This window comes from Tursiops truncatus, chromosome 13, assembly GCF_011762595.2.
Source record: "Tursiops truncatus isolate mTurTru1 chromosome 13, mTurTru1.mat.Y, whole genome shotgun sequence".
Taxonomy (NCBI): domain Eukaryota; kingdom Metazoa; phylum Chordata; class Mammalia; order Artiodactyla; family Delphinidae; genus Tursiops; species Tursiops truncatus.
Window position 1 is genome coordinate 61,912,459 of NC_047046.1, and position 24,682 is coordinate 61,937,140.

The following is a 24,682-nucleotide window of genomic DNA, read 5'->3' on the forward strand; positions in this document are numbered from 1 at the left end:
CAGGCAGGAGAACCAGAGCTGGAGCCAGGATGGGCCTGAGCGCTGGACGTTTAGCCTCTATCCTCACAGCAACAACAAGCACTCACAGGAGGTCTAGTGGAGGACTGGGCCTATTGGCCCCTCCCCTTCCTCCCACAGGAATAAATCCTGCTCAGGCAGGTCTGCAGAGGGGAGTAGGTAGGGATTTTTCAGAAGCAAAGGGGAAGAGAGGCATGCAGGTGTTCTGGCCAGGTATGCCCACCACTCCACTTAAGCAAGGGCAATGGAAGGAAGACCCAGGGGTTGGGTCAGCAGGAGGTTTAAACTGAGCGTTGGAACAAAGCTCGGGGCCACTAAAAGTACGAGTTTCACTTGAAAGTTAAACTGGAATGAGTGGATTGCAAAACTGAACGCTGTAAAATGTATTTAATGTGTTCCCATTTTGTGCATAAAGGCTGGAGCACATCAAGTATGTCAACTGGTGGTACTGGAAGAGCGGCATAGCAACAGTGGGTCTGGAATTCCAGAACTCTGGGTTTGTGCCCCTGCTCTTCCCCTTACACTGTATGGCTCCTGGGCCCCGAGTTTCATCACCAAGAAGGCCTCTGCGGGGTGTGAGCAGAGGAGGGACGTGGCCTAAGGGCTGGATGGCTGTAGACACTAGGAGGGCCTGGGTGAAGCAGAGGCACCAGCCAGGAGGCTCTGACCAGGGGGTGCTGAAGATGGGGAGAGGGGGTCTGGCTGAGCTTTTCTGACACAGTGGCGATGGATTGGGGGTGGGGCATGAGCGGCAAAGGGGAGTCAGGGTGGAGTCACTTTGCATGGAGACATGTGACTGGGTCCAGGGGCAGCTGAGGGATGAGGTCAGTGTTCATTTACCCTTCTGGCTGCAAAGGCCTTATTCCTGAGCTAATAAAGGTCATGGGAGGCCACAGGCACTGTCGGGGAAGACGGTGTCTCTTTGAGAGAGAGAGCAGATTTGCTGCTCTAATTTTTCTTTCTCTGAACGGCCATTTTTTTTTAATTTGAATTCTATTTTATTTATTTATTTTTTATATAGCAGGTTCTTATTACTTATCTATTTTATACATATTAGTGTATATATGTCAGTCCCAATCTCCCAGTTCATTGCACCACCACCACCCCACCCCACCCCACGCCGCTTCCCCCGCTTGGTGTCCAGATGTTTGTTCTCTACATCTGTGTCTCTATTTCTGCCTTGCAAACTGGTTCATCTGTACCATTTTTCTAGATTCCACATATGTGTTAATATATGATATTTGTTTTTCTCTTTCTGACTTACTTCACTCTCTGTGACAATCTCTAGGTCCATCCACATCTCTACAAATGACCCAATTTCGTTCCATTTTATGGCTGAGTAACATTCCATTGTATATATGTACCACATCTTCTTTATCCATTTGTCTGTCGATGGGCATTTAGGTTGCTTCCATGACCTGGCTATTGTAAATAGTGCTGCAATGAACATTGTTGTGCATGTGCATGTTGAATTATTGTATTCTCTGGGTATATGCCCAGTAGTGGGATTGCTGGGTCATACGGTAATTCTAATTTTAGTTTTTTAAGGAACCTCCATACTGTTCTCCATAGTGGCTGTATCAATTTACATTCCCACCAACAGTGCAACAGGGTCCCCTTTTCTCCACACCCTCTCCAGCACTTGTTGTTTGGAGATTTTCTGATGATGCCCATTCTAACTGGTGTGAGGTGATACCTCATTGTAGTTTTGATTTGCATTTCTCTAATAATTAGTGATGTTGAGCATTTTTCATGTGCCTCTTGGCCATCTGTATGTCTTCTTTGGAGAAATGTCTATTTAGGTCTTCTGCCCATTTTTTGATTGGGTTGTTTAGTTTTTTTTAATATTGAGCTGCGTGAGCTGTTTATATATTTTGGAGATGAATCCTTTGTTTGTTGATTCATTTGCAAATATTTTCTCCCATTCTGAGGGTTGTCTTTTTGTCTTGTTTATAGTTTCCTTTGCTGTGCAAAAGCTTTTACGTTTCATTAGGTCCCATTTGTTTATTTTGTTTTTATTTCCATTACTCCAGGAGAGGGGTCAAAAAAGATCTTGCTGTGATTTATGTCAAGGAGTGTTCTTCCTATGTTTTCCTCTAAGAGTTTTACAGTGTCCGGTCTTACATTTAGGTATTTAATCCATTTTGCATTTATTTTTGTGTATGGTGTTAGGGCGTTTTCTAATTTCATTCTTTTACATGTAGCTGTCCAGTTTTCCCAGCACCACTTTTTTTTTTAAATTTATATTTATTTATTTTTGGCTGTGTTGGGTCTTCATTGCTGCAGGCAGCTTTTCTCTAGTTGTGGGGAGTGAGGGCTACTCTTTGTTGCGGTGCGCGGGCTTCTCATGGCAGTGGCTTCTCTTGTTGCAGAGCATGGGCTCTAGGCGCATGGGCTTCAGTTAGTTGTGGCACATGGGCTCAGTAGTCGTGGCTCACGGGCTCTACAGAGCAGGCTCAGTAGTTGTGGTGCACGGGCTTAGTTGCCCTGTGGCACGTGGGATCTTCCCGGACCAGGGTTTGAACCCGTGTCCCCTGCATTGGCAGGAGGATTCTTAACCACTGTGCCACAAGGGAAGTCCCCAGCACCACTTACTGAAGAGACTGTCTTTTCTCCATTGTATATCCTTGCCTCCTTTGTCATAGATTAGTTGACTATAGGTGTGTGGGCTTATCTCTGGGCTTTCTATCCTGTTCCATTGATCTATACTGCTGTTTTTGTTCCAGTACCTTATTGTCTTGATTACTGTAGCCTTGTAGTATAGTCTGAAGTCAGGGAATCTGATTCTTCCAGCTCTGTTTTTAACCCTCAAGATTGCTTTGGCTATTCGGGGTCTTCCATGTCTCCATACAAATTTTAGGATTTTTTGTTCCAGTTCTGTTCTGTCTGTATGATCTGTCCATTGGTGTAAATGAGGTGTTAAAGTCCCCCACTATTATTGTGTTACTGTCAATTTCCTCTTGTATAGCTGTTAGCATTTGCCTTATGTATTGAGGTGCTCCTATGTTGGGTGCATATATATTTATAATTGTTATATCTTCTTCTTGGATTGATCTCTTGATCATTACATAGTGTCCTCGTCTTTTGTAACATTCTTTATTTTAAAGTCTATTTTATCTGATATGAGTATTGCTACTCCAGCTTTCTCTTGATTTCCATTTTCATGGAATATCTTTTTCCATCCCCTAACTTTCAGTCCGTACGTGTCCCTAGGTCTGAAATGGGTCTCTTGTAGACAGCATATATGTGGGTCTTGTTTTTGTATCCATTCAGCAAGCCTGTGTCTTTTGATTGGAGCATTTAATCCATTCACATTTAAGGTAATTATCGATATGTATGTTCCTATTACCATTTTCTTAATTGTTTTGGGTTTGTTTTTGTAAGTCCTTTTCTTCTCTTGTGTCTCCCACTTAGAGAAGTTCTTTTAGCATTTGCTGTAGAGCTGGTTTGGTGCTGCTGAATTCTCTTAACTTTTGCTTGTCTGTAAAGCTTTTGATTTCTCTGTCGAACCTGAATGAGATCCTTGCCGTGTAGAGTAGGTTTGGTTGTAGGTTCTTCCCTTTCATCACTTTAAATATGTCATGCCACTCCCTTCTGGCTTGTAGAGTTTCTGCTAAGAAATCAGCTGTTAACCTTATGGGAGTTCCCTTGTATGTTATTTGTCGTTTTTCCCTTGTTGCTTTTAATAATTTTTCTTTGTCTTTAATTTTTGTCAATTTGATTACTATGTGTCTCAGTGTGTTTCTCCTTGGGTTTATCCTGCCTGGGACTCTCTGCACTTCCTGGACTTGGGTGGCTATTTCCTTTCCCATGGTAGAGAAGTTTTTGAGTATACTCTCTTCAAATACTTTCTCGGGTCCTTTCTCTCTCTCTTCTTGTTCTGGGACCAGTGTAATGTGAATGTTGTTGCGTTCAGTGTTGTCCCAGAGGTCTCTTAGGCTGTCTTCATTTCTTTTCATTCTTTTTTCTTTATTCTGTTCTGTAGCAGTGATTTCCACCATTCTGTCTCCCAGGTCACTTATCCGTTCTTCTGCCTCAGGTATTCTGCTATTGATTCCTTCTAGTGTATTTTTCATTTCAGTTATTGTATTGTTCATCTCTGTTTGTTTGTTCTTTTATTCTTCTAGGTTTTTGTTAAACATTTCTTGCATCTTCTCGCTCTTTGCCTTCATTCTTTTTCCGAGGTCCTGGATCATCTTCACTATTATTATTCTGAATTCTTTTTCTGGAAGGTTGCCTATCTCCACTTTATTTAGTTGTTTTTCTGGTGTTTTATCTTGTTCCTTCATCTGATACATAGTCCTCTGCCTTTTCATTTTGTCTGTCTTTCTGTGAATGTGGTTTCTGTTCCACAGGCTGCAGGACTGTGGTTCTTGCTTCTGCTGTCTGCCCTCTGGTGGATGAGGCTATCTAAGAGGCTTGTGCAAGTTTCCTGATGGGAGGGACTGGTGGTGGGTAGAGCTGGGTGTTGCTCTGGTGGGCAGAGTTCAGTAAAACTTGAATAGGCTTGTCTGCTGGTGTGTGGGGCTGAGTTCCCTCCACGTTGGTTGTTTGGCCTGAGGTGACCCAGCACTGGATCCTACAGCCTCTTTGGTGGGGCTAATGGTGGACTACGGGAAGGCTCACGCCAAGGAGTACTTCCCAGAACTTCTGCTGCCGGTGTCCTTATCCTCGTGGTGAGCCACAGCTGCCCCCCTCCTCTGCAGGAGAACCTCCAATACAAGCAGGTAGGTCTGGTTCAGTCTCCTGTGGGGTCACTGCTCCTTCCTCCTGGGTCCTGGTGCACACACTACTTTGTGTGTGCCCTCCATGAGTGGAGTCTCTGTTTCCCCCAGTCCTGTTGAAGTCCTGCAATCAAATCCTGCTAGGCTTCAAAGTCTGATTCTCTTGGAATTCCTCCTCCCATTGCCAGACGCTAAGGTTGGGAAGCCTGATGTGGGGCTTAGAACCTTCACTCCAGTTGGTGGACTTCTGTGGTATAATTGTTCTCCAGTTCATAAGTCACCCACCCAGAGGTTATGGGATTTGATTTTATTGTGATTGCACCGCTCCTACCATCTCATTGAGACTTTGCCTTTGGCTTTGGATGTGGGGTATCTTTTTTGGTGAGTTCCAGTGTCTTCCTGTCGATGATTGTTCAGCAGTTAGTTGTGATTCTTGCAAGAGGGAGTGAGCGCACGTCCTTCTACTCCACCATCTTTTACCAGTCTCCCATGATTTTACATCTATCTCCCAGGGCAGGCTTTGCTCAGAGTTGCTCTCTCTACTTGCAAGTGGTTGGAGCTGGCTCAGCACAGAGCCCTTACTGCTGCTCAATACCAAGGAAACAAAGAAAAGAAACTGTACAGCACCAATGAGAAAGGATGGCGATGGAAGAGGAGGAGATAAGGGGAGCGAGCTCCTGGGGCTAGTTGTGAATCTGAAGCACGGGCCAGCAAACTATGGCCTGTGGGCCAAACCTGGCCCACCTGCTTATGTACATCCCACAAACTAAGCAGAGATTTCACATCTTTAAATGGTTGAAAAATATCTAAAAACAATAATATTTTGTGAAATGTGAAAATTACTTGCAATTCAAGTTTCAGTGTCTATAAATGAAGTTTTAGTGAAACACAGCCACTTCAGTTCACTCAGCATCATCTATGGCTGTTTTTCTGCAGCAAAGGCAAAGTCGAGCAGTTGTTACAGAGACCAAATGGCCCTGAAAACCTAAAATATTTGCTCTCTGGCCTTTACAGAATAAGTTTGCTTATTTCTAGTGTAGAACATTAAAACAATGTCCTGGAAGTCACTTTGTACATGGAGAGACTTATGGGTTCTAAGTCTGGCCATGGAGATTGGGCCATGGCAAGGACAGAAAACCTGACTTTCTGAAATGATGGAGTCAAGAACTGGATTGGATGTCCTACCAGACTGTCACCTGACAGGGCAAGCAGCTGAGGGGCTGCTCAGGGAGAGGGAAGGGAGGGAGGCAATGCCCACCCAGCCAGCTCCATGGGCCAAACCCACATCCTAGACACCCCACCCCCACCCTCACCCACCACAGCCACACCACCCCCACCCTCACCCGCCACAGCCACCCTACCCCCACCCTCACCCGCCACAGCCACCCTATCCCAACCCTCACCCATCACAGCCACCCCACTCCCACCCTTTTTTCCATGACTGCTTCGTGGCAGGCATGGCCTTCCCTCCCTCCCCTCCAGTCCCACTCACGTGATCTCGTTGTTCATGTCAGTGATGTCTATTCTGTCCAGGAACCAGCCTGCTCTGTTGCCCGAGTTGTCATGGCGAATCCGAATCTTGGTCAGGGGGCCAAGGTCAATGGCGTAGATGGTGAAGGTGTCTGTCTGGGAAGGGTCAGAGTAGCACACTGGGGGGCAGCCCTCCCCACCTCGCCATCAGCTTCACCTTCCCAGGACTTGGGGCAGCCTGAGACCGGCTGTAAGACCCAAAGCATCAGGGGAAGGCGGAATGGAAAATGCAGTCAGTTGTCTGGTGTTCGGTCTACTCTATTGGTTTTTGTTTTTGTTTATTGAGTTATCATTAATATACAAAATTATATTAGTTTCAGGTGTGCAACATAGTGTCTTGATGTTTTTATACGTTATGGAATGATCACCACATAAAGACCAGTTACCATCATTGTTACAACATTATTGACTATATTCCTTATGCGTACATTCCATTCCTGTGACTTACTTATTTTATAGCTGGAAGTTTGCAACTCTTAATTCCCTTCACCTGTTGCACTACTGTCTTTACACCTGCACCTGCCAGGGAGGTCTCACTTTCACTGTGTCCTGCAATGTGGAGGGAGGAGTAGGAGGGTGACGAAGGTGACCATAAGAGAGGAGTAGAGGAGAAAACAGGTTGGCTGGGCGCTCCCTGTTGTGTTATGGGGAGTGTGTGTGTGTGTGTGTGTGTGTGTGTGTGTACGGCCTGTTGCTTGGGTGTGTGCTGAGACCACGTGCTGCGCGTGCACATACGTGCATAAACTCCTTCAACCATAAATTTTAATTAAGTACCTACTATAAGCCAAAGTGCAAATCTAAAGTGACTGACAGAATTCGGAGTGTAAGACTTGGATTGCTCACCATTCAGGTGAGAAGAGAGACTGTGTACGATACAAGTATACACATACGCACTGGAGGAAGCAGATGATACCAGGACCCATTGAAATTTTGTATACCCTTCACTTAGATTTTGCAACATTTGCTTTCTCTCCCACACTCTCTTGCCCTTTCTCTATTTTTTTTCTGAATCATTTGAAAGTATATGGCAGATATCATGATCCTCCACTCAAATTCTTCAACATAGATTTTCTAAGAACAAGGACATTCTCATATAATCAGAGTACAATGACCAAATTCAGGAAACTTAAAATCAACACACTATTATCTAACATACAGTCCCTATTCAAATTTCATCAGCCGTACCAGTTACACCCTCTATAGCAATTTTCTTCCAATTCGAGCCATCATAGTGGCTATAATTTTTAAATGAAAGTACTGAAACACAGAAATAAATCCTGATTCTCAGGTCATGGGAAGGCAGTGTTGAAGGAAAAAGCAGGGGATATCTGAAATAAATCAAGCAATGAGCCCAGAAGTATTTTTAATGGATTTGGTTTATTTCTGGTTTTCCTCTGTGTTGATAAGGGAATCTGGCTTTGGGATGGGGGCAGAAATGTGAAAGGTGAGATGAGAGACAGTCTAGCCAGAGGATGTAGTAAAATCTCAAAGGACAAGAAGGACAGATGTATTTTCCATGCTTTTCCTACTATACCTAGAAGAGGGAGAGGTATGCATTTCTCTCAATGCTCAAAAGCCTTTGTGGCGTCACTGCCTCAGGATGCAGGTCGGGCTTCTCAGCCTGTCCTTCAAGGCTCTCATGCCCTCACCCCTTAAATTGGTCCCGTCAAGCTTCCCAGAGGCAGCGCCCACCATGGCTTGGCATTAACCACAGCATAGCGAGAAGACCCACTGTCCTCCAACTGGCCTTCCACACTTCCACTCCCACGTCTTTGTCATGCGGTCACATCTTCAGAGAACACCTCTCTCACTGTCATCTTTAGACATGGACACCATAGTCACCCACCACGGCCCAGTTCACATCCCTCCTTCTAAGTTTCCCCCAAAGCACCATCTTACGGTCAGCACTTCCTCCTTGAACCCCTGCCCCACTCACTCAGCACCTGAGCATCTGCTACCTATACTATCTCCAGTTAGTTGCTGTGGGCTTCCTGGCACTGATCCCCACCTGTGCCTTTCTTAGGTCCCCACCACAAAGCGCCGGTGCTTACAGAAGAGGCACTTCCATTCTACCTGGCTGGATTGAACAGAGCACACTGCTGGACACAGCAGTGCTGTGCTGGGTGGAGCTGCCTCAGGAATCACCAGAGGGCTCTCTCCATCTGGGTCCCACCCACCGCCTGGGGTCAGAGAGCCCAAGCCCTACCTGCCCCTGCTCAAACTTGTTGGACTTGTCCGACTTCTTTAGGGGCCGCTCTCCCGTGTCCCCATATTCCTCCCCGTAGATGGTCAGGAAGACATTGGCATCGGTGCCAGCCTTGGGCACACTCCCCGTGATCACCTGGACCTCGTAGGTGTTGGCTGGGGACACAAAACACACAGTGTTGAGGACACCTGGGCCTCGGGGTGGACCTGAGGCTCAACCCCTCTGATCTAGCCAGATGGTGGGAGTAGGAAGGACCTCCGGGTACACCCGCATCTACATTAACCTAGAATTGAACCCGTCCCTCCTCCCTACCCAAAACTTCTCTTTGCCATGAAGCCCAAGAGGCTGAGAGTCCTGGCAAAACTCACAGTCAGCAACCCTCCTACCGATGTCCCCCACGTGGAGTTACAGCGAGTTATACCAGGGCTCCTTCCAAGAGTCTCAGGACAAGGGCAATGCCAACCCCAGCAAAGAACTGTCCGTGGAGGCATTTCAGCAGAGGGCAGGTGAGGAGAGCCATGGGCCCCCCACGTGAGAGGAGAGCTGGGCACCCTCCCCCTCCCTGCCACCCCCCAGGGGACCGTCTGACACCTCCTCAGGCTTACGCTCAGGACCCTCTCGGCCTGCGGGCACCAGCTCCACGACAAGTTCATTGTCCTCCTTGCCCCGGGCCAGCCAGCGGTGGGCGTCAAACTTGTACTCCTCGATCACCTCCTGCATCCCGGGTCCGAATTCCTCCTCCTCCTCCTCCTCCTCGGTTTCCTCGTCCTCCTCCTCCGACGAGGACTCCTCCGACGAGGACTCTTCCTCCTCCTCCCCCTCGTCCTCCTCGTCGCTGCCCTTCTTCTTCTTCTTCTTCCTCTGCAGCTTGGCCTTCAGACGCTCCTTTTTGAGCAGCTGCCGCAACTTGTCCTTCTCCTTCTTCCTCCGCGCCTCCTCCTCGGGCGTGAGGTCCTCCTCCCGCACTGCCGTGTGCCGCAGCCACACGGTGTCCACGAACCAGCTGGGGCTGAGGCCCTCGCCCGTGTGGCCGAGCCGGATCTTGAAGACCTGGCCCACGTCCGCCGCCTCCAGCTGCTCAAAGCGCGGGGCAGTGGCTGGGGGTCGGGGGTGGCATCCGCCCCGCCCCCTGAGGAGCCTGGCGCGTCTTGCGCCAGGAGCGTGGGATGAAGAGGCTGGGACCTCTGAGCTCAAAGTTGCCACCGCTCCTCCTCTCGTGCACGCAAGCCTGGTTTCCCTTCCCGCCTCCCCCCGCCCCCACCCCGCAAGCGGGTGTCCTTCTAAACCCCTGTACAGAGGGCAAAGATGGTCTCCCTCCCTCTCTTTCTCTTTCCCCCTTTACACACACACACACAGACACACACACACACACACACACCCCCACACACACACCCCACACACATCACACTCATTCCTTTTTTTTTTTTATTGCGGTACGCGGGCCTCTCACTGTTGTGGCCTCTCCCGTTGCGGAGCACAGGCTCCGGACGCGCAGGCTCAGCGGCCATGGCTCACGGGCCCAGCCGCTCCGCGGCATGTGGGATCTTCCCGGACCGGGGCACGAAGCCGTGTCCCCTGCATCGGCAGGCGGACTCTCAACCACTGCGCCACCAGGGAAGCCCTCATTCCTTTTTTTTTTTTTAATTCCATATCTTCATCTTTATTCCCTCACGCAGAATGCCTTCATTCCTTCCTCTACCTCTAAAACCTATGCATTCTCATTCCTGAGCTTTATTATTACTTTATTTTTTTTAGTTTGTGCTTTTCTGTGCTCTCCTTCCGAACATTTTTTTTCAGCATTAATTATGTATAAATTTTGCAAGAAGCAAAAAATAAGTGTTATTTTTCAAAAAATAGAAGTCTCCCCCAGGCCCCTCCCGCACACCAGCGTCTCCTCTCCCTGGGAGCTCAGAGGGGAGGGGGCCCAGAGCTTGGCCCAGCCTGGGTGCCCTCTTTGCCCATGAGCTCTGGTGTCTGCACATCAAGTGGGAATTCCTGAGAGCAGGGACTGTTCGTTCTTGCTTTCCTCTCCCACTGGGCCTAGCACGTGTCTGGCTCAAAGGGCAGTGTCCGTGGATTTAGCTTTGCTTCAGAGGATCAGGTCCTTGACCTTCGATCTGCCACTCTGTTCTGAGCCTCATACTGTGGGGTGGTCTGGCCCCCCGCAGAGCTCAGGGGACAGCTCACATGGAGTTCCTGCCGGTCGGGCCACTCTTAGGGCTCCCTGTGCTGATGGGCCCTTGCCTGGGTGTTTGACAATCCTTAAAGCCCAGTCCCACCAATTCTCTGCTTGTGTGCTGGGGAAACTGAGGCCCAGGGCTGTCCTATGAGTTGTTCAGTGTCCCATAATTGGAGCCCAGGCCTAGATGAGAACTCGGGCCTTCTGACTCCCGGTTCATGAAGCCACAATGCAGCCAAAACCATCTTTGTGAGGAAATTATTAGCCAGAATGGAGCCCAGGGCCCCCAGGAAGAGGAACGTATTCTTCTCAGCTACATAGGGGATGGGCTCTCGATACGGGAAGTCCCTTCTTCAGCACATTCCATCTCCTCTCTAGTGCTTTCCAGGTCACAGCATCCTTGCAAGCCAGCTCACTTGCTGTCCCCTCTCCCCCCAGCTGTCTGCCCAGCCGTTAATGCAGCCACCACCATGTGCAGCCATGCAGTCTGTTCACATCCAGAAGATGCCCTGCTCTTACATCTGCATGACTTGATTTCCCAAGTCCTTTCCCTGACTTTGACTATTTTGATCTTTCCAGGGGCTGTGAAGCAGGCCAGGCAGGTGTTATGAAGCTAGGTTTGAGCTGATAAAGAAGCTGAGGCTCAGAGAGGTGAACCGCTCGGGCCTCTGCATCCTCAGCAGTGTAATGAGGGGTTGGACTCCAGGAGGCCCCCTTCAGTGCTAACATTCCAGACACCTGTGACACTGGCCCAGCTCAGCCAGGACCCTCTCTGCTGGGCACTGGGTTAGGACTCTTTGCTGAGGGCCAAGCTGCTTGGGGCACACAGACACTCATAGACCAGCCAGCATGAATACGCTTCATTCACACACAGGTCTGCAGACACACACATGCACACACGCACTCATGTCCCACATAAGACATTCATGTGCCTCCCCAGGGGGCACCACCCTTGCATCCTCCTTCCTCTCCTGTCAACAACATGCTCGCACTCTCATCTCTTTTTCTCCTCTACTCGAAGGGAAGTGAGGAGGTCTGGGGCCCTCAGAACACAGCCGGGAGACCCCAAGCCTCCCAGTATCCTGTTTGGGAGGCACGGCCCGCCGTCAGGCTGAGTGAGTGGTAGAATCAGAGGCCAAGGCTGGGAATGAATGTAGTAACCAAGGGTCTCGTGCAGTATTTTGCTAAATTAGAATCACCTGCTCCAGCAGTTCTCAGAATTGGCAGCATATTAGTATCTCTGGTAAAGCATTCAGAAACGTTCCCAGAAAACAGGTCCCACCATAAAGGTTCTGATTTAACTGATGCAGGTATAGACCAGGCAGCCCTTTTTTCTAAAGCTCCCCAGGTGATTCTAATAAGAAGCCAGGGCTGAGAACCAATACCTCCACTTTCAGACAACTGCTGGGCCCTCTGTTGACAACCCCACTGCTTTGCCCACACACACCTGGAATGTGTCCTTGGACGCCCGCTCAAACACTTTTGAGCGGCTGGAGAGGAAGAGCACTTCTGTCTTGCCTTCCTCGCCGTAGATCTGCATGTAGACTCGGGCAGTGGTGCTTGCGCCGCCCACATCCCCTGTCCAAATCTCAACCTCGTAGTGGATCACTGGGTGGGCACATGGGGGAGAAATGGGACATTTAGTAATAACGGTAGTAGTAATCATTACAAAGCAAACACTTCGCAAGCCTCTACCCTGTGTCTGGTGCTTCTTAGGCATTCTCTTATCCAACCCTCCCATCAATATCATAAACCCCATTATTTCCATTTTGAAGATTGCCAAACTGAGGCTTAGAAGAATTGAGTAGGTGGTGGAAATGGCAAACCCAAGCCATCAGACTGCAAAGCTCAGTTATCCTGTGTGTCACACATGTCCTCTGGAGCCAGGGACGAAGAGTAGTCAGTACACCAGCTGGCACCCTCTGCTGTGTGCCTACCCCTGGGCAGACACCACAGTGCAGAAAGAAGTACAAGGCTGTGTGTTTGTTTCTTTTCCTTATTTTCAGTAAAGGAGGAGGGGTTGAAATGATAATTTTCATTTAAATATATGCACCTTTCAGATGATATCAACAGATACAGCTACACAGAGAATTGTCTGTATTTTGAAGTAGTAATACTTGATCAAGCTGTTAGAGGGTGGAAATGTGTTACAGGTATTTACCCCTAGAGGGCACTTCCCATAGGAGAGCAAAATGTCTCCCAGAACTATGGGACCATATTTATTCAAAGTGACTATTACAAGACTTGCCCTCTCAGCAATGCTATAAGACAAAATCATAATTTTTTTCAAGTTAAGACTGTTATTTTCAACAAGATGAGGGATCTCCCACTACCGTAGCAATGTGAGAAATTGGGGGCTGAAAACAAGAGGACTAGCTGAGAGCCTGAAGAAGTTGAACTAGAGATATTGGCCTCAGCTGGGAGTGAGGGTGGGATAGCAGATGGACCACAGGGGGACTCAGGAAAAGCCGGCATTGTGAATGGAGAGAACCCTGAACCCAGTTCCCTCTCTCGGTTCTTAGAAAAATAGCAGCCAGGATTATACAAAATGAGGACAGAGAAAAATGAGCATTCAGAGAACGAGAGCCAGCTCTTGGGAATGAATGTGGTATTAGCTGAAAGAAGATATTCCAAAGCAACAGTAAAGTCAAGGAGAGTTCTGAAGAGCAGAAAGGAAATTTCCCAAGAACAAATGATAGAAAGGTAAGAAAATCAGAGGAAGTCCAGCATCTCACTACAAGTTCAGTTCTAAAGGAAACAGAGGAAATAGAGAGGTGGAAATTGTCAAAGAAATAAATACAAAAAAGGGTCCCCAAACTAAAAAATGCTTCTAGACTGAAGGAGCCCGTGAGTTCCCAGAAGATTGGATGAAATTAAATCACAAAAGGCAGCGAGGACATCATGAAATTTCAGAATGCTAAGGATAGAAATAGGATCCTATAGGCTTTTAGAGAGAAAAAACCCAAAGTGTTGGGTAACAGAATGGCATCAGACTTCCCAGATGCAACCCTGGGAGCTAGAAGATGGTAGAATAATTCCTTCTAAACTCTGAGCTCGAACTCAGAATTCTCTAACAAGCCAAATTATGGATCAATGGTGACAGTAGACCAAAGACATTTGCAGACATTCAAATTTTCCATTGCAGTGGAGAATGTGTTCCCTCTAAAATGAGGGAATAAACCAAAGCAGAGGAAGGCATGAAATCCAGGAAACAGGAGATTTGACCCAGATGAGAGAAGAATGGAATGTCCAAAAGATAGTAGAAAGGAAGTCTCAAAAGGACAGCTTCATGGCAGCCTAGAGAACAGGACAGAGTCTCCCTTGAGACAGGGAGTGGGGGAGAAGAGTACAGAGAGGAAACCAACAGAATTCCTGTTGGGTTTGAACATATGAAAAGAATTCTAGTTCTATTGGGAAGATGGAGATAAGATGGTGTAATGGCAGAATTGTGTACCCCCAAAATTCATATGCTGATACTCTAACCCGTAGTATCTCAGAATGTGACTGTATTTGGAGACAGGGCCTTCATAGAGGTGATTAAGTTAAAATGAGGCCATTAAGGTGGGTCCCAATCCAATGACTGGTGTCCTTGTAAGAAGAGATTGGGACACAGACATGCACATGCACACAGGAAGACCCTGTGAGAGACAGTGAGAAGGTGGCCATCTGCAAGCCCAGGACAGAGGAAACCCAACCTGCTGACACCTTGATCTTGGACTTCCAGCCTCCAGAACCAGGAGAAAACACATTTTTGTTGCTTAAGCCACCTAGTCTGTGATATTTTTTATGGTAGCCCTAGCGCACTAATGCAGATAGGTGGGTGTACAGATGGGTATATAGAAATATAGATGGGTATATCGAAAACTCTGCTAATGAATAAGTGAGGCTATTATTAACTCCAGAAAAAACAAAAAGTTGTATAAAACTTAAATTTAATTGTTATAAGTAGGTGTCAGTAGTGAAGAATATTACATGGTTATAATATGTACAAATCAAATATTGATTATTGAAGGCTGGGAGGAGGGGATTGTGTGTGTGCATGCATGTGCACATTCAATAAATATACGTTGAATGGTCTGTTTTGCTCATGGCTGCCTCTGCAAAGCCTAGGGCAGTGCTGGCACAGAGAAACATTCAACGTATATTTATTGAATAAATAAATGAATAAACAGCTTATCTCCTCCCCAGTCTTCCCGGGGGGAAGACTATTTCTCAAACTCCTCTTGAACACAGGGCTGACAAGCTATATTCCTTTTTTTGGCCGCGCCACGCAGCATGTGGGATCTTAGTTCCCTGACCGGGGATGGAACCCATGTCCCTTGCAGTGGAAGCATGGAGTCCTAACCACTGGACCTCCAGGGAATTCCCAGAAAGTATATTTCTTAATAAAGTCATTTGCTGCCTTTATCCCCCCAAAAAATGTTTTATCCATTGAGTCCTCAGTCTCCTCATCTGTAAAAGGAGCCCCGTTTCCCTCCCAGAACCCTGGTACCAGGGACAACTGGAAGCTTCCCCCCTTTGAGACAAGACCCAAGTCGCCCACAGTCCCTCCTCCTTCCCTGCTGCCCCACCCTACGGGGAACATTGTTGACAGTCCCGCCATGGCCACCTCCGTACGTTTCTGGATGTCCACGACATCGCTGGGGTACAGCTCCACCTCCAGGCGCCCATCAGCCTTGTTCTTGTCCAGCCAGCGGTTGGCAGGGAAGATGTACTGCTTGCCTTGTCGGGGCACATGGATCTGGATGCTGCCCAGGAACCAGCTGGCGTTCATGCCCGTGTTGTCGTGCCCGACCACCAGCCGGTTGATCTGGAAGGAAACCCAGGGTGCAAGTGAGCAAGGAGCCACTGTGTAGAAACCTTCATCCCTCCATCCCTACCCACCCCCAAACACCGGCACAAATGGCCCTCCTCAACCCGGTCTCCAGTTCCTTGGGAGGCGCAGGCTTAGCAGGAGGAGGCTGGGTCCCAGGCTTGCCTGCCCCCAGCCAGCCAGGGCACCAGGGCACCACCTCTGCTGCCTGGAGCCTCTGTCCTCAAGTCTTTAGTCCAGCTCACCTCCTGGGTACATTGTGAGAAACAAGTGTGGGAACAGGTGTGGCAGGAGCTTTGAAAGCTCCAGTATGTACTGAAAGTTAGGTGGTGGACTTCCTAAGAATGCGGTGAATGCACGAGAAAGCAAACGTTCAAAATATTAACCAACAGCTTCTGACAGCCACGCTGGTGATTTGGCTTTGTTTTGTTTTAAACCATCCACTATTGTACGTATTTTTACATGTCTTCTTCGACACACCCATCCTACAGGTGATAGAATATGCAGACAACCTCTTAGGGCTCTGTCATTCTGTGTCCAATTCCTCCTCTCACTCTTAGCACTGAAGTGCACTTTTTCCCTATAATACTCCATAGTTCAGTTGCTTCACTATTTTATATTTTATGTTAATCTTTGCCCACAAGTAACATAGATGAGCGCATAAATGATCATGTTACCATCCTTAAATGTACCTGGCTCTTCAACATTCAAATGACTTTTATGGTTTTTTTTGAAATGCTGTATACAGGGCAATTCTAACATCAGATGGAATTATCAGATGGCCTTTGAGATCCCTTCCAGCACCCCCTAGATCCTCTTCGTGGTGGTTTGGAGGAGTGACGCTTGCCGTGAGTCTGGTGCCCAAAGGCTAGGTTTAGAAAATTGTCCCTGTAAGCCTTGCTCTCACTCTTTTGCATACTAAGTGCACCTTTGCAGCTGGTAACGGAAGCACTATCGCAGCTGAGTGCATGTAGCCCGATCCCCTGGAATTGTGGGAAGGAGACCAACTATATCTACAGACACAGCTTGAGAGCCTTTGGGGTGTGTGCCAAGGGGCACGGGAGAGCTTCCTTGTCTTTCTGTGGTGCTGGGACTGTGACAGAGCAAAGACTGGGACAGGTATTTTCTACCTGATGTGACAGAAAGCACCTTAATGGCAGGGACTACCTGTCAGTTCCACAACGACCAGCACCAGACGTGAGCAATGGTTCAGTCCATAACAGCTAGTGTTTATTGAACACACTACTGCATGTGGGTGTTACTAACATAGTTAATGCTATAACAATCTCATTGGGATCCCTTTTGATAGTAATGAGGAAACTGAGGCAAACAGAGATGAAGTAACTTGCACACGGCAGGTACGTGGAAACACTGGGCTTCAGACCCAGGCAGTCGGCAGCCTGAAACCACGCTCCCACCCTCTTGGCCACACTGTTTGTTGAGGGGGTTTCAGAAACACAAGAAGGGCCCTAACGCCCTCCCCCATCCCTCAGATATCTCATTTATCTGTTGGCTGTTACCAGAAATCCTTAGTAATGCAAACAGCATTTCAGTCTACAATTATTAATTCAGCTTAAAATGTAAATACATTTTGATCAAGGAAAATCTTGATTTAAGCTCATTACCTTCAAGATATAAATGACTGACATGAGATCATTCCCCAGAGCACCTGAAATAAGGTGAGGCTCACCAAGAGGGGAAGGGGTTAGCAAAGGGGAGGTTGTAACCCTCTCAGTTTCCACAAGCCACCTCCTGAGACGGGCAGGTGATAACATGAAGCCCAGCTCAGACATTTCTAGAAAAGTCTCCAACACTTGAGTGCAGGCAGTCAGATCCACACTTCTCCAGGTGAAGTGCTCAGACCCCTTGCAGCAGGGCCACCTGGAGACATGATGGAGGGAGACACTTGGGGGCCCCATCCTCTAAGGCAGAGTCTCTCAAGTGTGGCCTGGGAGTAAACACTGAAACGGGCTTCCTGAGCGTCACTCTGATACACACTCTAGTTTGGAATTGGGAAGTATTTTCAGTCCCTCTTCACAGCTTTTCCTCCTCTCTTCCTTCCCTGTACACCACAGTCCCCTTCTCCAGTGTTTGGGACCCAGGTCCATCAGTCCTGGCTATGGAGGTAAAGGAAATGTTGGGATTACAGCCACTAAGAATACATCTTCAAGCCCCAAAGAGATTCTGGAAGCTTGACCACTGTTCACATGTCTTCTGCTGCTCCAGGTCATAACTGGAAAACAACGTACTTCACTACCCATGCCCTTGGTCATTTTTTTCCTTCAAAATGGGTTCATCTGTGTGTCTGCAAGTGTGTGTGTGTGTGTGTGTGTGTGTGTGTGTGTGTGTGAATCCATGTGCAGATACACGCAGGTGAACGGGTAAGATGCCATCACATGGTCTCAGGAAGAAGACTTACGGGTCCAATGTTCAGGGTCTCCAGGGTGAACTCATCCACCCGGCCACGTTCAAAGTAGTCTTTCAGGTTGTTGTCAGAGACAAGAAGATCTTGCTTGATGGTGTCAGATTTGTCCCCATAGAGCTTGATGTAGACTGTAGAATCTGTGCTGGCCCCAGGGAGGTCCCCTGTCTTCAGGCTGATGTGATAGCGGAAGTCTGAACAGCCCGAGGCAGGAGGAAGGAAGGGAGGGTTTAGTGCAGGGTGAGCGGGAGGGAGCGTGGGGCAGGAGGCTGTTCCACCAGGTCTGGGGCGCTCAGCTGGGGGTTGGGAGCCCGGGGTCTTGCTCTCTTTATGTAACCCTGAGCCACTGGGGGGTGGCTCCCGCCAGCCCCCCTCATCTCAAAATCAGAATTCTAATACCTGCTTGGCCTGCCCCATGGGGTGTGAATGCACTGGGAACAGGAAGACTTGCAAAGAATACTAAAATGTAAGAGACAAGGATTTAAAGCCAACACCTCATGCAATTTCTTGTCTGACGGATGAAGAAACTGAGGCAAAGGGAGCATCCACCTCCCTGCAGACAGTGTGTAGCACGTTTACACGGTGTTAGTGCTGAGTGTTCTGACCTCGGTTTTACAGGTGAGGAATCTGAGCTTCAGAAGATAATGTATTTGGCTCAAGATGGCAACAGTTAAGAAGGAGCCAGCCTAGCATCAAACACGAGGCTTTCAACGTTAAGCATATTTGAGAGTTGTGTTTTACACAGTCATTTAAGAAAGTAACCTTGTATTCATTTTTTAAAAATTGAGAAAATTGAGAAATGGAAGCTGAGTTTTAGCAAATAAACTTTCTGGCATCATATTGAAATAATCACAACTACTTTCTTTGAACTATTGTGTATTGATGTTTATATATTAAAATAAAATAGTTGGAGATATTAAAAAAAAAGAAGAAGAAGGAGTCAGCTATGAGGGAAACCTTAACATGGACCCCGTTCGGCCCCGTTCTCAACTGAAATGCCATGCTGATGTTACTCCATCTTATGACCTAGAAAGGTCTTCATCGTCTGTCCACAAGGGAGGATACAAAGGCCTGGTAAAAGGCAAGTCCTGGGATAACCTGAGCCACGACCCCAAGTCCTATAGGTTTGTTGCAGGGTATGGGTCTTGGGAATGAGGAGGGAAGCACTGAGAAGGCAAGTGATGCTAGTTCCAAGGCCCACTGTGCATGGCTGTCTCGGGGCCTTCCAGCACTGGCAAAAAAGACTCAGAGAAAGGCAGCTGAGCACAGCTGCTGCGGGGACAGCCCTACAGACCCGCCAGGCCCTGGTAGAGGCCAGACCTGTGGGTATGGCCCAGACCCACTCCTCCAGGGACACCTGAGGGCACCAAGGAAGTGGCTTTTGTCCTTCTTGCTGTAAAGATAGAGCAGGAACTGAGAAAAAAAAGACCTTGTCTTTACACCATTTTCCATCTAAATCCTTTCAAATGCTCTGACTTGGGAGTGGAGAGCCTGAAGGGTCCTTTCCATGTGGTAAAGCAGGGCTTGCTGGAGTGGAAAGGGCAAGGCAGGGAGACACAGACTCCTGGGCACTGGTACCAGCTCCACTGCTGGGTGCAGACCTGGCTGTACTAGGGGATCCCCTTGCCACAGGCATGGGTCGTGTGTCTAATGAGGGCATTAGTTCATCTCTTAAGGATCATCCCAGCTCTTAAATTCTGTAATTCTGCATTCAGAGAATGTAGAATTCCAACTCTTCAATTTTCTATCTGACCTTACAAAGATATTTAGCTCCACCAGATGTGTCCCCATCTGACAAATGGGCATAACAACATCAGCTCTGCTTACCTTCTGGGGTTATCACAGGGCTCACATGAGATAATCAATGATAAATATGAGGTCTTGTAAAAGAAATGAGGTGTTGGTATTACTGAGGATTCTGGGTATGTTTCTTTTAAACTTTGTTTAATGTTCATGATCAAACCAAGGCACTTGAAGAAATAACACCATTAAGGAAAGCTGTAAGGCCTCCAGGATAATTCTTGGCATTGAAAACAATGTTTTCATTGTACAGCCCCTTCCAAACGTGTTTATCCTCTCCAGGCCCTGAATGATAGGTACCCCCAGCAATGGGCAACATTAGCCTGTTACTGCTCTTGTTACTCTCATTGACAGAGGCCCACATGCGTCAGGGCCCCACACTGAGGGCCATAACGCGGCTGTGTGCACAGCGCAGACAGACAGATTTCCAGATCCTCCCTCAGAGCCTCTTCCTCTCCACCCTGCCCAGTGCTGCCTCCGTGGAGTGAAGGGCGTGTGCTTTCCCCAACTGCCTTCTAAGCAGCCAAGGGAGGGCGTCTGTCCTGCCCAGGGCACACCTATCACCTGTCCTCAGGACGACTTACTCTTCAGTGTTGCATTGCTGTCGCTGGGCAGTAACTCTCGGACCAACTGCCCATCATCCTTATCCTTGTCCAACCACCTGCTGGGCAAACGAGGGGCTGTTAGCTCTTTGAGTGGGGCAGCCTGACAACCAACCATCACACAATTCATGCAGAGTCACCAGGAGGCCAGAGCTTTGAACTCAGCAAAGGAAAATGGTTCTACCAGAGCTCAGAACAAAGGATCCCAACCCAGACTAGGGAAGGAGGGCTGCCCTGGGGAGGTGATATCTGGCTGAGACTGGAAGGATGACAAAGAGTTAACCAGGAGAGGAGGGAGGCACATTCAGAGTGAACAACATGCTAGGACGGAGTGGAGCCTCCAGGAGCAGACGGACAGCCAGTGTGGATGGAATGGAACGAGTGAACGGTGCAGTGCTGGCAGATGAGGCTGGAGAGGTGGCAGGGTCACTTGATGTGGAACCGCGGTAGTCATGGTAAAGAGTCTGTCCTAAAAGCCATGAACACCTGTGTCATCGTTATCATAAAAAAAAACAACCCACCTCTTTTTCTAAGAGTCCATCATGTGCATGGCACTGTGATGAGAGCTCTGGGGTGGGGAGAAGGCAGAGAAGATGCACTATGATGAATAAGACACAGCCCAGCCCCTGGAGAACCTGCAGTCTAGTTAAGAAGTCAGGACAGACTGGCTGAGGTACCGGAGACCAAGACAAGGATGGATGTTAAACCAAAGTAAGTGCAACAGAAGTGTAGAGAAGTGAGAAGGGCTCATGGTGAAGGGCCACTGATCTGAGTCCTCAAGGATGAATGAGATTTGCCAACAAGGAGAAGCTGGGTCTGGACCCTGCAGGGCTGGGATTTGAGGGCTATGACTCATCAATATGTCGGAGTGGGCCATGGCATCTGCCAGTGGAAAAGACATTGGACCAATTTGCCTGAAAAGCACTGCTCCCACAGAGCACAGAGACCCAGGCTGGGAAATCAAACAATCGTGCAAGCACGAGTTATCCAGGCCCCAGTACTCAAGACAGTCTGTGATATGGGCTGATGGCAAAAGAAGAGACACCCTCAGTGTTCTCCAGGGCAATGGGGAAACCAAGGTACTTGTTTCTTGACCATTTGTCTACATCTTGGTGCTTGTCTTTGCAGCCCACTCCTATTATACTCCCTAGAGGGAGGCAATCCTTGGGCCACAGAACCTATCAAAGGAAGTCAAAGCACTGTCTCCTCCCCAGCGCTCCCAACATGGAGCTCAGGCTTCTCTAAACCACAGTCCTCTCTGCCAATATACTGCCCCCCTCCCCAGGGTCAATTCAGGCAACACTGTGGTCTCTCCCATCTCTTCGCTCTTGCCCTCCCCCACTAAGCACATGATCATACATTCCCATGGGACCTTGCTGTCAGCTGGCTGTTAGCTACCATTGACTACTACACATAAAATAGATAAGCAACAGGATCTACTGTATAACATGGGGAACTATATTCAATATCCTGTAATAGCCTATAATGGAAAGTAATCTGAAACATATCATTGAATCACTACCTGAGACTAATACAATATTGTAAATCAACTATACTTCAATTAAAAAAAAACACTAGCTGACAATTAAGTTGTTATGCTTCCCATGAGCTTTCATGCTGTGAGTCTAGAACATCAAAAACCATCTGAGATTATAAGACATTAAGGTACAAACTCATGGCTTTGATGACAGGGTAAGGGAGAGATTTTGGGGAGCAAGGGAGTGCTGACTAGAGCTCCTCAATCAACCTCTGATTGTCCTGCTGAGGTCACTGCAGCATCTCCCACAGACTTGGAGACCACAGAGGAGGAGGCAGTGATGTGGCCCTGTCAGTGTGCTCACAGGGACAGGGAGGGTGGATAGTCAGCAGGCCACTGGCCATCGCAAAATCCCATCTGCTCTCCCTTCTTTCTCTCCACCACTTCTCCATCCCCAGGCCCTCCCCAGCAGCAGAGGAAACCATGACTTGTCATTTCAGTTTCCACCTAAATACTTGCAGGATATTAATAGGTATTTCCAAATATAGTCATTTTCTTTCAGCTTCAAACACTTCAGCCCAGTTTCAGAGTGAGATGTTGCTAAATGGATAAGCCAGTCTGTTGGAGATTTTATTACTCTTTCTCTGGGCTCACAAAAATGTGCAAGTATGCACACGTGTGCACACACATGTACATACATAAACACACACACAAACACATGCACACACATAAACACATGCACACACACATAAACACATGCACCTAAACACACACGTACACACGTAGGCGCACACACACACACATAAACGCACACACATCTACCATAGCTAAGATGCTCACCACTCCCTGATCCTGGCAGAGAAGTTCTGATAAATAGGCCTGGTTTGTTCTCCTCTCCCAGGGAGTAAAATAATAGCTCAGGTGAAGAAAGAAGCAGTTTGTGAGCCCAGGTTCTACCTCCAGGTTCTTCAGAGTCCTCCTGGGTCCTGAAGCAGCAAATGCCATCACCACACACCTCACCAAGATATCAGAATCCATTTTCTAAGCCTCTTAGATAGCCTCATCCACCAGAGGGCAGACAGCTGAAGCAAGAAGAACTACAATCCTGCAGCCTGCAGAATGAAAAACACAATCACAGAAAGATAGACAAAATGAAAAGGCAGAGGATTATGTCCCAGATGAAGGTACAAGATAAAACACTAGAAAAACAGCCAAATGAAGTGGAGATAGGCAACCTTCCAGAAAAAGAATTCAGAATAATGATAGTGAAGACGATCCAGGACCTCAGAAAAAGAATGGAGGCAAAGATCAAGAAGATGCAAGAAATGTTTAACAAAGACCTAGAAGAATTAAGGAACAAACAAACAGAGATGAACAATACAATAACTGAAATAAAAACTACACTAGAAGGAATCAATAGCAGAATAACTGAGGCAGAAGAACGGATAAGTGACCTGGGAGACAGAATGGTGGAAATCACTGCTACAGAACAGAATAAAGAAAAAAGAATGAAAAGAAATGCAGACAGCCTAAGAGATCTCTGGGACAACATTAAATGCACCAACATTCTCATTATAGGGGTCCCATAAGGGAAAGAGAGAGAGAAAGGACCCAAGAAAATATTTGAAGAGATTATACTCAAAAACTTCTCTAATATGGGAAATGAAATAGCCACCCAAGTCCAGGAAGTGCAGAGAGTCCCAGGCAGGATAAACCCAAGGAGAAACACACTGAGACACATAGTAATCAAATTGACAAAAATTAAAGACAAAGAAAAATTATTAAAAGCATCAAGGGAAAAATGACAAATAACATACAAGGTAACTCCCATAAGTTTAACAGCTGATTTCTCAGCAGAAACTCTACAAGCCAGAAGGGAGTGGCAAGATATATTTAAAGCAATGAAAGGGAAGTACCTACAACCAAGCCTACTCTACCTGGCAAGGATCTCATTCAGATTCGACAGAGAAATCAAAAGCTTTACAGATAAGCAAAAGCTAAGAGAATTCAGCACCACCAGGCCAGCTGTGCAATAAATGCTAAAGGAACTCCTCTAGGTGGGAAAGAGACTAGCAACTTAAAACAACCCTGTACATATATAGACTGCTATATCAAAACATCATGGGAACAGCAAACCCAAAACTACAATAGATATACACACACAAAAGAAAAAGCAACAGAAACACAACACTAAAGATGGTCATCAAACCACAAGAGAAGAGAACAAAAGAGGAAGGAAGGAAAAAAGGCCTACAAAAAGAAACCCAAAACAATTAAGAAAATGGCAATAGGAATACACATATCGATAATTACCTTAAATGTGAATGGATTAAATGCACCAACCAAAAGACATAGACTGGCTGAATGGATTTGAAAACAAGACCCGTGTGTATGCTGTCTACAGGAGACCCACTGCAGACCTAGGGACACATACAGCCTGAAAGTGAGGAGATGGAAGAAGGTCTTCCATGCAAATGGAATTCAAAAGAAAGCTGGAGTAGAATACTCATAACAGACAAAATAGACTTAACAATAAAGACGGTTATAAGAGACAAAGAAGGACACTACATAACAATCAAGGGATCAATCCAAGAAGAAGATATAACAATTGTAAACATATATGCATGCAACATAGGAGCACCTCAACATATAAGACAAATACTAACAGCCATAAAGGGAGAAACTGACAGTTACACAATAACAGTGGGGGATGTTAACACTCCATTTTTATCAATGGACAGATCATCCAGACAGAAAATTAATAAGGAAACACAAGCTTTAAATGACAAAATAGACCAGATAGATTTAATTGATATTTATAGGACATTGCATCCAAAAACAGCAGATTACACTTTCTTCTCAAGTGCACATGGAACATTCTCCAGGATTGACCACATCCTGGGCCACAAAG

The 24,682-nt window shown here is 47.2% G+C and overlaps 1 protein-coding gene across 2 annotated transcripts in view; it reads right to left on the reverse strand.

Moving 5' to 3' along the window:
- The window catches only part of LOXHD1 (lipoxygenase homology PLAT domains 1), a 201,300-nt gene that overhangs the window by 89,095 nt on the left and 87,523 nt on the right, over positions 1-24,682 (reverse strand). For both annotated transcript variants that reach the window (XM_033837947.1, XM_073790898.1), the window contains exons 15-21: positions 20,277-20,353; positions 17,890-18,086; positions 15,275-15,467; positions 12,105-12,265; positions 9,084-9,552; positions 8,479-8,633; positions 6,235-6,368 (exon numbers count right to left, since the gene is read on the reverse strand). In XM_033837947.1, the coding sequence (XP_033693838.1) occupies positions 6,235-6,368; positions 8,479-8,633; positions 9,084-9,552; positions 12,105-12,265; positions 15,275-15,467; positions 17,890-18,086; positions 20,277-20,353 (1,386 nt within the window). The remainder of the gene's footprint in view (positions 1-6,234; positions 6,369-8,478; positions 8,634-9,083; positions 9,553-12,104; positions 12,266-15,274; positions 15,468-17,889; positions 18,087-20,276; positions 20,354-24,682) is intronic.